The sequence below is a fragment of the Micropterus dolomieu genome, linkage group LG21, assembly GCF_021292245.1.
Source record: "Micropterus dolomieu isolate WLL.071019.BEF.003 ecotype Adirondacks linkage group LG21, ASM2129224v1, whole genome shotgun sequence".
Classification (NCBI taxonomy): Eukaryota; Metazoa; Chordata; class Actinopteri; order Centrarchiformes; family Centrarchidae; genus Micropterus; species Micropterus dolomieu.
The window spans coordinates 29,396,653-29,407,213 of record NC_060170.1 but is presented as its reverse complement, the minus strand read 5'-3'; the positions used below and the strand labels follow the sequence as shown (position 1 = coordinate 29,407,213).

The window sequence follows — 10,561 nt, the reverse complement described above, 5'->3', positions numbered from 1 at the left end:
AGTGGATGAATCCTGCTGACTTTTGTGATCCCCTGACATTTCGTCAAGTGCCACTGTGAAGGTGACATTTGTGGTTTTGAGTGAACATCTATGGGATGGATTACTATTAAATTTGGTACACGCATTCACGCCTCCCTCGGGATGAAAAGAATAACTTTTGGTGATCTAGCTTCTAACATAAATGCATCATCAGGTCAACAATTCACTTTAGACAATGCCTGACAAAATGTCTGCAAAACTAGTGACGTTCCCATCAGTACATTGTGTTTAGCCCTGAATTAAAATAGTTAACATGGTTAACATCAGCATGTGAGCACACTGATGTTAGCATGTAAAGCTCCAACCAAGTACAGCCTCGCTAAACTGCTAGTGTGGCTGTACTCGTTTCATTTTAAGACTTTTTAGAGGCCTTATGAGGTGAATATATCCAAAAGAACAACAAAAAAGCGGAAAAATCTGAAAAAAACTTCGTCTTTTGTTTTAATCCTTTCAATGATACATTTTGATTCTCACAATGTGAATAATGTAATTTAGGGCAACATCATTATCTAATAAAACCAAAACAAATGCAGGGAGATTCAATTGTATGCATCCCTTTAATATAGTTTATCTTGTAAAAATCCCTAAATACAATGATATAAAACAGAACCCCTGCAAGACACGCTAAAACCAGTCCATGTTTGGCGTGCCTTAAAAATTACTTAAAACGATTACTCAATTATGAAAATATTGTGTTCATCAATTAATCGACTGATCATTTGAACACTAATCATTACTTTATCCAAGATAGTACAGGGACGTCGCTTGTGCATGAGTATACAAAAACAGACTTTAATTAAAATCTTTAATTACCAAAATAAAAAGTTCAACAATCCCAAATACAAAGACCAAATTGCACACAATTACGCCCTCTCTAAAAGGAAAAGTGCAACCTGCTCTGCTCCCGGTAATGATTGTTGGGGACAGCTTTACTCTAATAGCAGCAATGTTGACTTTGTGTGGGTACAGTGCAGAGCTGGATAATTCTTAATGAGCTAGATTAATGGGAAAAGAAAATTAACATAACATAACCAGTGTCATTCAGGTTCTTGTCATGCTCTACTTCAAGAGGGACAGGTAGTTCAAGCAAACCTATGCAGATTAAACACACTTTAAACCACCTGACAGGAAAATGTAATGTTTATGTAATAACTAATCCAATCCCAGGGACATTTCAATAATCTGATATTACACAATTTAAATCAAATAGAAAAAAAATATAGATATATACATCTCATATTGATCAATATATGCAAATTTACATTAGCAAGTCATTATTTCTATATACTTTCTATACCACAGGTGTCAATAAACTCATAGCTATATCTTTGAATAGATAGTTCAATACATTAGTCCTACGTGAGAGAAAATCAACTAAAACGCAGTAAGACACTTCAGTCCACTCCCAATATACAACAACAAAAATGAAAAACATTCAGTTTCACATCCACAGTTCAGCTGGAATTCAGGGAAGATGGTTGGATGAGTTAGCACCGTTTTTTGTCTTTTGTCTCCACTAAAGTGCTGAGACAGGACAGAGGTGATAGAGGAGGTTAGCTATTGCTGTAATGACAGACTTTGTGTGACCATTTCAATGTGTAATGCATTGCAATAAGCGCTTCTATAACAAAAGAGGTGAATGTAATAAAGTTGATAATGCATTGATTGACTTCATCAATATCACGCACCTGCTCACTTGTGGGCTAAGTAACACCAAGTTTCATTTAAACAGAAATCAAGCTCAGTGATTCCCCATTAGCTTTTTCCACCAACCTAAAAAAAGTTAGTGGCCCTTCAAACTCCCTCAGTCAAGCTTAAGTTGGGACAAGTATTTAAGAATTAGTACACTTCCTACCTCAGCCACTGTTACTGGACAAAGTTTGCAGTGGTGAACTGTGAACAAAGTGCTTTCTGTTCAGCCACACACTGGCTCACACAGTTGAGGGGAAAAATGGGTGAGACGCATGGGGGCATGACCCATTATTTGGCACCTGTTTCACTCACCCCCTCTCTACTGTGGCGAGTTTCAGTATGTGTCTGTCTTCTGTGTTACTAAGATATGTAAGTCACTTGCAGCAGTTGTAAAGAGAGGTGCTCTTAAGAATACTCAGCAGAGCTGAGTGCCAGCTACAGTTTATAGGCAGATCTGAGGGTGAGTTGTGTGGAACAAGACTGCACGTGGCTGAGTGCCACACATTCTTTGCTTTGAAAACATTGTGAGACAAGAAAAACAGACACTTAGGAATGAACACAGACTTAAAATACGTTTCCTTGAGGATTGACTCATAGGATGGTACGATCCTACGCTCTGCCCACTACTGAAACTGAGTCAAATTCTTAAGAAGTACACATTTCACATAATATTCCCCCTGTGCAAATAATGTGAGAATTTAGGGGATACAAACATGGAACATCCACAAAATTGTTGTTTTTTTGGGGGAGGGGAGATTCATAAGTTATGAGCTGCATGGTTCATTAAGGTACAGTCTCAGTCTGAGCTGCTGCTCTGAAGCAGGGGCTGAAGTGATGTACTAGGACTTGAAGACGTGCACGGCCCTCACGACGTACTGCCTGCAGATCGGGCACTCGTTCATCCTCTTGCCGCACTTGGTGCAGGTGACCATGTGACCGCACTCCAGGAGAACGCAGTCGATCATGGCGTCCATGCAGATCCTGCAAAGGTTGTCGTCTTGGATCGTCAGCGGACCCTTCTCACGATCTACAAGAGAAGGACACAGAAACAGAGAGGTGACATACTGCACCACTTAATAAAATACCTCGTCTTATCCAGTGTGCCATATCTTGGTAAGGTCATGCTCACAATCTCCTCAAAAATATCAATGCCTGTTATGGCTATTTGTCAAGATGTCTCTATGACAACCGCACAGTCTTTATCACTGGAACCGTGCTTGTAAGAGAGTGAATATCCACGGCTAGCATACTGCAGTTCTCAGTATAATAAGCTTCACACGCTGAACACATGAATGGATAAAGGAAGATTGATCTCGGGGTGGATGAACGTTCCTGGAAAATGACAAATGAAACTGACATGTTTACATTTCTTTTCCTAAGTGGGATAAATAAATATTTACTTTCAGCCTCAACAAAACAGCCAGAGACCCTCACAGAAAATGCCAATCCACAAGGAGGACCAGATATAGCGACTTTACAAAGAGGAAAGTGGGATAACGAATGAGAATGGGTTCACAGTGAATATAGATGTGGTGGTGAAACTGTTGGGAGATGGACGATGGAGAGGTGAGTCACAGATGGTACATGTGACCGCAGCAACAGTGGCGAGGAATCTATAAGCCTTACCTCCGATGGCACCGTTGCAGATGGGAGGGGGGAAGGCCACCACTTTAGTGTGGGAGAAGTAAAGCAAGCAAGAGACATTTCATCATAATTCTGAATGAGAAGACTCATTTCAATGACTCTGCTTGTGATCGGTGCAACTTATTATTACTTACAGTAAATAATATTGTCAGAAGCAGCAGAGATATCAGATTTTTATGGTTAAAAACAGGATGTGGTATCCAATACTGACATCTAGGATGCAGACAGATGAGTGACAGCTTACCTGTGGTTACAGTACTGCTCACATTTTCCACTGCAAGAAAAGAAATCAAAGTTACCATAGCAACTTATTATACAAAGCAAATTATATATAAATAAATAATTGCCTGTGTTCAGTACACACATTCTATAGTACATCTAATTAATTAGGACATTTTTATACCCAACAACTGATAAACTAAAGCAGACAATATTTACTCAGTGAGACAAAGTTAATACCCACATGATTTCCTGTTCTCCTCCTTCTCTCTGTAAAGTCTGCCGACGCGCTCCACCAGCTCCCACTTCTCACAGCAACCTGAATAGTTGACAAAGTTCCTGGCCAGGATCTCCTTTAGCTGCCTCACAGAGAGGCCCTCGATGTCCCTCAAGCTGGAGATGTCTGAGAGAGACGCTCGGGCCCGACGTCGTGTCTGAGGACTGACCTAGAGGAGCAGGAATCAAGACATCAGTGACAAAAATCTAATTGGCAGTTGAGATTCCCATGAGAAACTTTGTGTCTTTAAATTACCTTAATATTTGATTATTTAAGAGGCAGCCTCATGACACACAGTGACAAACATTTTACTCAGGTTCATTAAAAATGTAAGTATAAAGGTTAGATTAAAATACAGCTGATATTTCCCAGAATCCTCCATGTGTTGTGTTTTATAGAAAGAATAAAGGGGTTCATTACAGCTTCTTTTGTGCAAAAAAAGCACTTTAAATTTTAATTTATTGATTACTGTAATATGAGGGACATTCATCGGTCACAGATCACCTCAGGAGTGGTTTCACTGGGGTCCAAGTTGAGGAGAGACTCAGATGTGGCATCACCTATATCCTGCAACACAACAGCAGCAATAACAAACATCAGTGTGTACAACATGCCAAAGAACAAGCCAGTTAACTGAGGATTAGGATTAGACACTCTGCAGACAGTCTACTGATACCTTGAGAACAACAATGTCTTGTACCTTCCATTGATAGAAAAGCTTAAAGCTCCCTAAGCAGGCCTGGTACAAGTATTTATAGTGGATCCTGGCTGCTTGGAGTTGAGCTCCCTTTTTAGTGCCAGTTGTGGCGCTTCTTGTTCTCTCCATTACTTTTTGCCTCTCTGCCATGTAAAATCCTGACCAGTTTCTTTTTAGATGGTTTACAAATTGTAGTAAAGCCAGGATGAAAAGATGAACAATAATTATAATATATAATAATTCTATATTTGTCTTTGGTGACATGTCAAGTGGTTCACACAGACTCATCTTTGGCAACATCTGAACCCCTCAGCCAATGCTTTTGCTCTCCACATGGACCGTTTACCTGCATGCAACAAAAGCCAGCTCAGATTTGATTGGTCAATACTACTCTACAAATGGAAATCAAAATGCTTTCAATACCAAATTCTTCTCCTTTGCCTACATATTCTGAATTCACATGCAGATATCCGTTTATAAAGATTACACTTGTGGGAGATCAGCAAAGAGCCTGAAGTGATGACGTAAACGAACCTGTGGAAAAACACTCGTGTGAACCCTTTGAAGCTTTGTGCCAACTAGCCACCATTAATGAAAATCCAAACTTTTACTAGTCAGGTTAATTATTTTTGCCGCTAGTTTTAAGAACAAACAGGAAGGGCCATGTGATGACTCGCTTCAAAACTGAGAGGCTGGCAGACTTACTTCTGTGCTTTGGCAATTAATTAAAAAGACATGGCTGACGTATGGTCTTATTAAAGATCATACATGGTTCAAAGCTGGTCCTGACCTGGTTGGTATCAGAGCTATCACTCCTGCTGAGCGGCTCCTCCTGAGAGGCGACCAGAGTAGACAGCTCTGAGGCAGACTGTGTGGTAGGGGTCGGGGTATACATGGAACGAGAGCGGAGACTGCCCGTGTCGGGGTCCTCCTCTTCCTCAATGCCTTGGTGGCAGAGCACCAAGTCCACCAGGTCTTCTTTTTCCCTGCAGGTATCAGTGGGGATGTTACGGAGCAGCAAGTACTGACGCAGATCCTTGACTCGTAGGCGCATGAGCCGCGGCCGCTGAAAGGCTGTTGCCTTCAGCAAATGACATGTGGCACAAATGCGCAGATTCTCCTGAAGCACGGAGCACAAAGAGCAGAAGCTCTTCTTGCAGTCGCAGCAAATATACTGCAGAAACAGAGTGAAAAAAAACATCATGATGGACAACTTCTACCATATATTATAACCAGAACAATAAAAGAACACAGCATTTGAAATCAAAATGTGGTCAAATGTTTTGATTTTAACCCTTATTTTAATATTTCAACATCAACTTGCGATATGACTTAAAACTTCAATAGCATATTAATGCCATTACACCTTTCCTACATTTTTCAATCACTCACATCTGCTCTACCTCTCCAGGCACAGAGACAGAAGGCAGCTCATTTATTTTAAGTGACATCAAACATCAAACAGTAATAAATGCAAGATGTGGGATTCGACTGGCACGGTGAGCGAGTGAAGCACAGGGTTCAGAGAGAATGAGACCCTGAGCAATACATGAACATGAGCACTCGGTGAAGACGATATTACAGTATGTTGTCCATCTGTTTCTGCAATCAGCTAGAAGGGCACAAGAAATTACAAGAGAAATTAGTAGCCCCTGGGTGTAAATTAAATTAGCTTGTGCCTTTTTTGTCCGCACACATTATTTCAGCTCAGTGGTCAGCTATGCTCTGCTCTATAAAAGGTGCTTTACAATTTGAGCATTTTATTTGTAGCAATGACTTACAAATGATTTTGTTAAAAATGTTTTTAACTAATTATTAGTGTTTTATGCTCATACAGACTTATTTAACTTCTTTTACATGTTAAGCCCATTGGCCAGACAACTTTAAAAATATGAAGACCCATTACAAATGAGCATAAAAACATGCACTCTTAGCTACATGCCAACAACTAGATGACTAGTTTTCCACAGAGACGTACAGCAAGTAATTAGTACCTCTGTCTAAATTATTCATCTAATATCCCCCTCTGCTTCCACACATGCACCTTTCCCTTCGGGTTAAGTCAGACCAATTAGCACGTACTGGCATCACAAAGAGCATCCAGATACCTACCTTCCTCCTAAAGACTGAGAAAGCCTGACCACAGGCCTTGCATACAACACTGGGACTCCCTGAGCTGGTGGGCGGGTATGTGGAGTATCCTGCACTGGGGGCAAATCTGAAGGGTCCAGCACCGGCCCCAAACCCTGGCTGCTGGCCTCTGACGGCCCCAGTACCCATGACTTCATTCAGCAGACCACAGCATGAAGCCCACATGGACGAGGCCCCTGCCTGACAGTCACAAAACACCTTTATTTCAGTTTTAAATTTCCTTTTGATCTGGTGGATGTCACAGATAGTGACAGCATATCAAACGTGAATAGGTGCATCTCTTAACAGCATCATGTATGAACATGGTATAGAGGCAACCTATTATGGAAGAGAGATTACTAAACACAATAAAACATAAACCATGCAGACACGAAGAGCAAGCAGCTAAGTTAATGTTAGAAGTGTCCAAACACTGCCACAACACAAGCAGACAATTAAGCTACTTAAACTATAACATTTCAAATGTGCAACTGCGAGAAATCAGAATAACTAAACAAACCTTCAATGTAAATGTACGTAAAGAATGTCATGTTTAACATTTACTGTCAAGTCGATGTTTAGTGACAGCTGTCAGAGTTGCTGCCTATCCGACCGTTTTGACTATTAGCTTAGTTCAGCTGGCACAGGCTACGTAACATAACGCCCGCTCCCCGCTACAGCGACATGAAGCTTTCACGAGCTAACGTTAGCTGCTCATATCGACTCTAAGCAAATTGGAGCAGAGGTTATGTAAAGAAAATGGCACCTTCATTGCAGCTCCGGCGTGTCTACTGTGAAAAAGCAGATTGGCGAAGTAACCATTGCCATAAGGAGTGTCACTTATTTAGCTGAACTGCCTGAATGCGTCTCTATCGTAGGTCTCTATGTGATGAAAGCATCGGGGTCGAGCTCCTCTGCTGACTCTTCTTCTTCTTCTCCTCTCTGAAAGAAATAGCCCACAGCCTGCCTGCACGCAGCGACAATGTATTGCTGCCCCCCACAGGTCATATGTAGAATTGAGTGTAGTTTGTTTCCCAGTCATCAACACCCGTCTCCCCCATTTGAGGTCCAGTATGTAATATTTAGGAGGACAGAGATGCATACCTATCCACATGGGGATTTGAAAATAAGGGAAATAATAAGGGAAGCAGTTTCAGTTTTTGTTTATTAAATCCTTGTGCAAGAAGCAGTCTAAATTGGTCTCTAATGGATTTGTGCTGGAAAATGGTGGGGACATTTAAGGGCTCAGATTAGGGGCGCAGTGATAAACTTGCTCCCGATATGTGAACAAAACAAGAAGATATTAGAATTAATATTCACGACTATGATATATGATCTGAAGATTTTGAGCATGAAACACTTAATTTCCTGCATTCTGGAGACTTTTTAAAAAAAGATTTATGGTTGAAATCTCTTTTACACTACAAAATATAAAAATATAATGTAATTTAATGTAGAGATCAGCAACTTGTTTTTTTTTTTTTTAGCTTAACTTACTTTCTTGGACAATGCACATTTGTTTCTTAGATATTTACATTGCATTGCATGTTTCTTATTGTGCAAATAAACCTTTCTCAAAGCATTCTCATCATTCAAAAAGTGGTCCCCAGTGTCCCCTTGTGTAAATGACACCTATGGTTAAGTACTAACCTGTCAATAGTACTAACTTGCATCTTTGTTCGCACGCATCTATTTTTAGGGCAATATACCCGAGTGAAACTCTGCAGAGCATGCATCATCAAACCTGAACCCCTCGCTGCTGTTCTTCTTCCTCTGTTCTATACTGCCACCTGCGTTACCAGATGGGAGCGTAACAAACATTTAAATATACCCTTCATTTTTTTTAGAAAGGTTGAAAATACGGGAGATTTACGGAAAATATTTAAACGGGATGGAATAACGGTAAAATAAGGGATAATCCCGGGAAAATGGGGGTGAGCGGTTTAGTAGTTTGGTAGTTTAGAAATTAAATTGATATAAGATATGTAGATGTCTGTGTGTTCTTTATACACTCTGATGATGCTAATCCAACACATTAATATAAATGCAGTTATAGCAAATCCATTTAAACTAGATTTAATAATAATAAAAAAAAAGTCCAAATAAATAATAATCTTCAATATAATTGCTGCATTGGATAAAGCATGCTTTACATTCAGGTGTTTCCTAGTGCCCGCCTATGTTTTAATTCATAGTGACTCAACTTCAATGTAGTTATTGCAACTTTGTCCCTTGTCCCCTCAAAATTTATAGTCTACAGCCATTACTGGCTCTCTCAAAACAGCCAACACTGGCTGTAGGCCTATTGAGTTATGGCTGTCCATGTCCACTATATCTAATGCTAGAAATCTGCTGCAGGAGCAAGCGAGAAAAAAAACACTCAGGGAACTACAGGCTCTTAAAATGACCCTAAAGCCCTTTGGAAAGAGCAAATCTGAATTTAGGGGATGGCGGTTGTAATTTAAAGAGTTGACCAATCTCGCTGTTTGTTAAAATGTTATTAGAGTCAAGTAGTTAAAAAGCATTTGCCTGCTCATTGCTCTGCACTGTGTTTGTTTAATGTGCTAAACACTGAGTTAAACAATTAAATAACAAAATAAACACCTCAACATGTCACTTCCGGTCCGGCTCGCTCCCTCTCCCCTCTCGGCGAGCGCGCCAATAAGAAACGTCTCCACCTGATGACGTTGACCGACGCGTGTCCGTGTTTTGAGTTTTCAGCGCGTCTTCAACCCGCGAAAGGTGGATCCCGTGTGCAGGTGTACCGATGGAAACCAGTGTCAGTTTGATGATCATGTATGAGGATGAGTCGGTGGATATTCGTTACGGAAACGGAGCTCAGATACAAGTGTCACCGTGTGGCTGTGAATTCATGCTGCTAAAACCCGCAGACCCCTCCGGACACCCTCTGCAGCCCGCGGAGAGAGTCCGACAAAGGACAAGGTTCACCATCAGCACTTACAAGGTGTAAACATTAAGTATTCCTGTTTCTATAGAAATTATTTAGGTTCCTTGTAATTTAAAATGCTGTTATTTGCTGGGATAAATGTACACAGTTTGGTTGTCTTCTCCATTGCTCAGTCCCTCTGTTATCATGTCATTTTACAGACGTTGATGGTAGCTGCTTTGGGATTTAGGAATAAATATGCCAGCAGACCGTATCTACCAGAGGAACTCATCCCTGCTGACTGCAAGAAGGTACCAAGAGCTATTTCCTTGTTCACTATTAGTCCCTCAAGTTATGTTTGGGCAATAATAATAATAATCCTTATTTGTAGAGCACTTTTCAAAAACAAGTTACAAAGTGCTTTAACAAGTGTAAAGAATAATACAAAAAAAAAACAAGATAAGAGCATGAAAAATTAATATAAAATTAGTAAAATACAATAAAATAAAAGGGATAAAATAAAGTCAAATAAGATCGGGAAAGGCTCTCCTATAAAAGTATGTTTTAAGAAGGGACTTAAAAGAGTTCACTGACTCAGCCGACCTGATTTCCTCAGGCAGGCTGTTTCAGAGCCTCGGGGCCCTGACAGCAAATGCTCTGTCCCCTTTAGTTTTCAGTCGAGACTCTGGAACAGACAACAGACCTCTGCCCGAGGATCTCAAGGTGCGTGCTGGTGCGTATGGGACTAAAAGGTCAGAAATATAACAAGGCGAGAGGCCATGAAGAGCTTTAAAAGTGATCAATAGAATTTTAAAGTCAATTCTAAAACATACTGGGAGCCAGTGTAATGAAGCTAAAATAGGAGTAATGTGGTCATATTTCTTTGTTCTGGTTAAAAGCCTGGCAGCTGAGTTCTGGACAGTCTGGAGTCGATCAATAGATTTTTGGGTTAAACAGGTGAAAAGGCTGTTGCCAT

The 10,561-nt window shown here is 40.5% G+C and overlaps 2 protein-coding genes across 4 annotated transcripts in view; one reads left to right on the top strand and one right to left on the bottom strand.

Annotated features, from left to right (window-relative positions):
• Window positions 1-577: 577 nt before the first annotated feature.
• Window positions 578-7,624, bottom strand: rnf34a (ring finger protein 34a). Of its 3 annotated transcripts, none has more exons than XM_046035773.1 (8): window positions 7,465-7,624; window positions 6,681-6,899; window positions 5,359-5,742; window positions 4,376-4,438; window positions 3,839-4,040; window positions 3,620-3,649; window positions 3,358-3,399; window positions 578-2,758 (listed from the first exon to the last, which is right to left on the bottom strand). In XM_046035773.1, exons 1-8 carry the CDS (start codon window positions 7,468-7,470, stop codon window positions 2,571-2,573), a joined length of 1,134 nt encoding a protein of 377 aa, XP_045891729.1. In that variant the 5' UTR covers window positions 7,471-7,624; the 3' UTR covers window positions 578-2,570. The 3 variants fall into 3 exon arrangements, with proteins under 3 accessions (XP_045891729.1, XP_045891730.1, XP_045891731.1); XM_046035774.1 differs by lacking the exon at window positions 7,465-7,624 and adding an exon at window positions 7,219-7,449; XM_046035775.1 differs by lacking the exon at window positions 3,358-3,399.
• A 1,760-nt stretch (window positions 7,625-9,384) lies between these two features.
• The window catches only part of lg21h5orf34 (linkage group 21 C5orf34 homolog), a 5,101-nt gene continuing 3,924 nt past the window's right edge, over window positions 9,385-10,561 (top strand). The window contains exons 1-2 of the mRNA XM_046035152.1: window positions 9,385-9,663; window positions 9,807-9,896. Of these exons, the coding sequence (XP_045891108.1) occupies window positions 9,466-9,663; window positions 9,807-9,896 (288 nt within the window). The 5' untranslated portion in view covers window positions 9,385-9,465. The remainder of the gene's footprint in view (window positions 9,664-9,806; window positions 9,897-10,561) is intronic.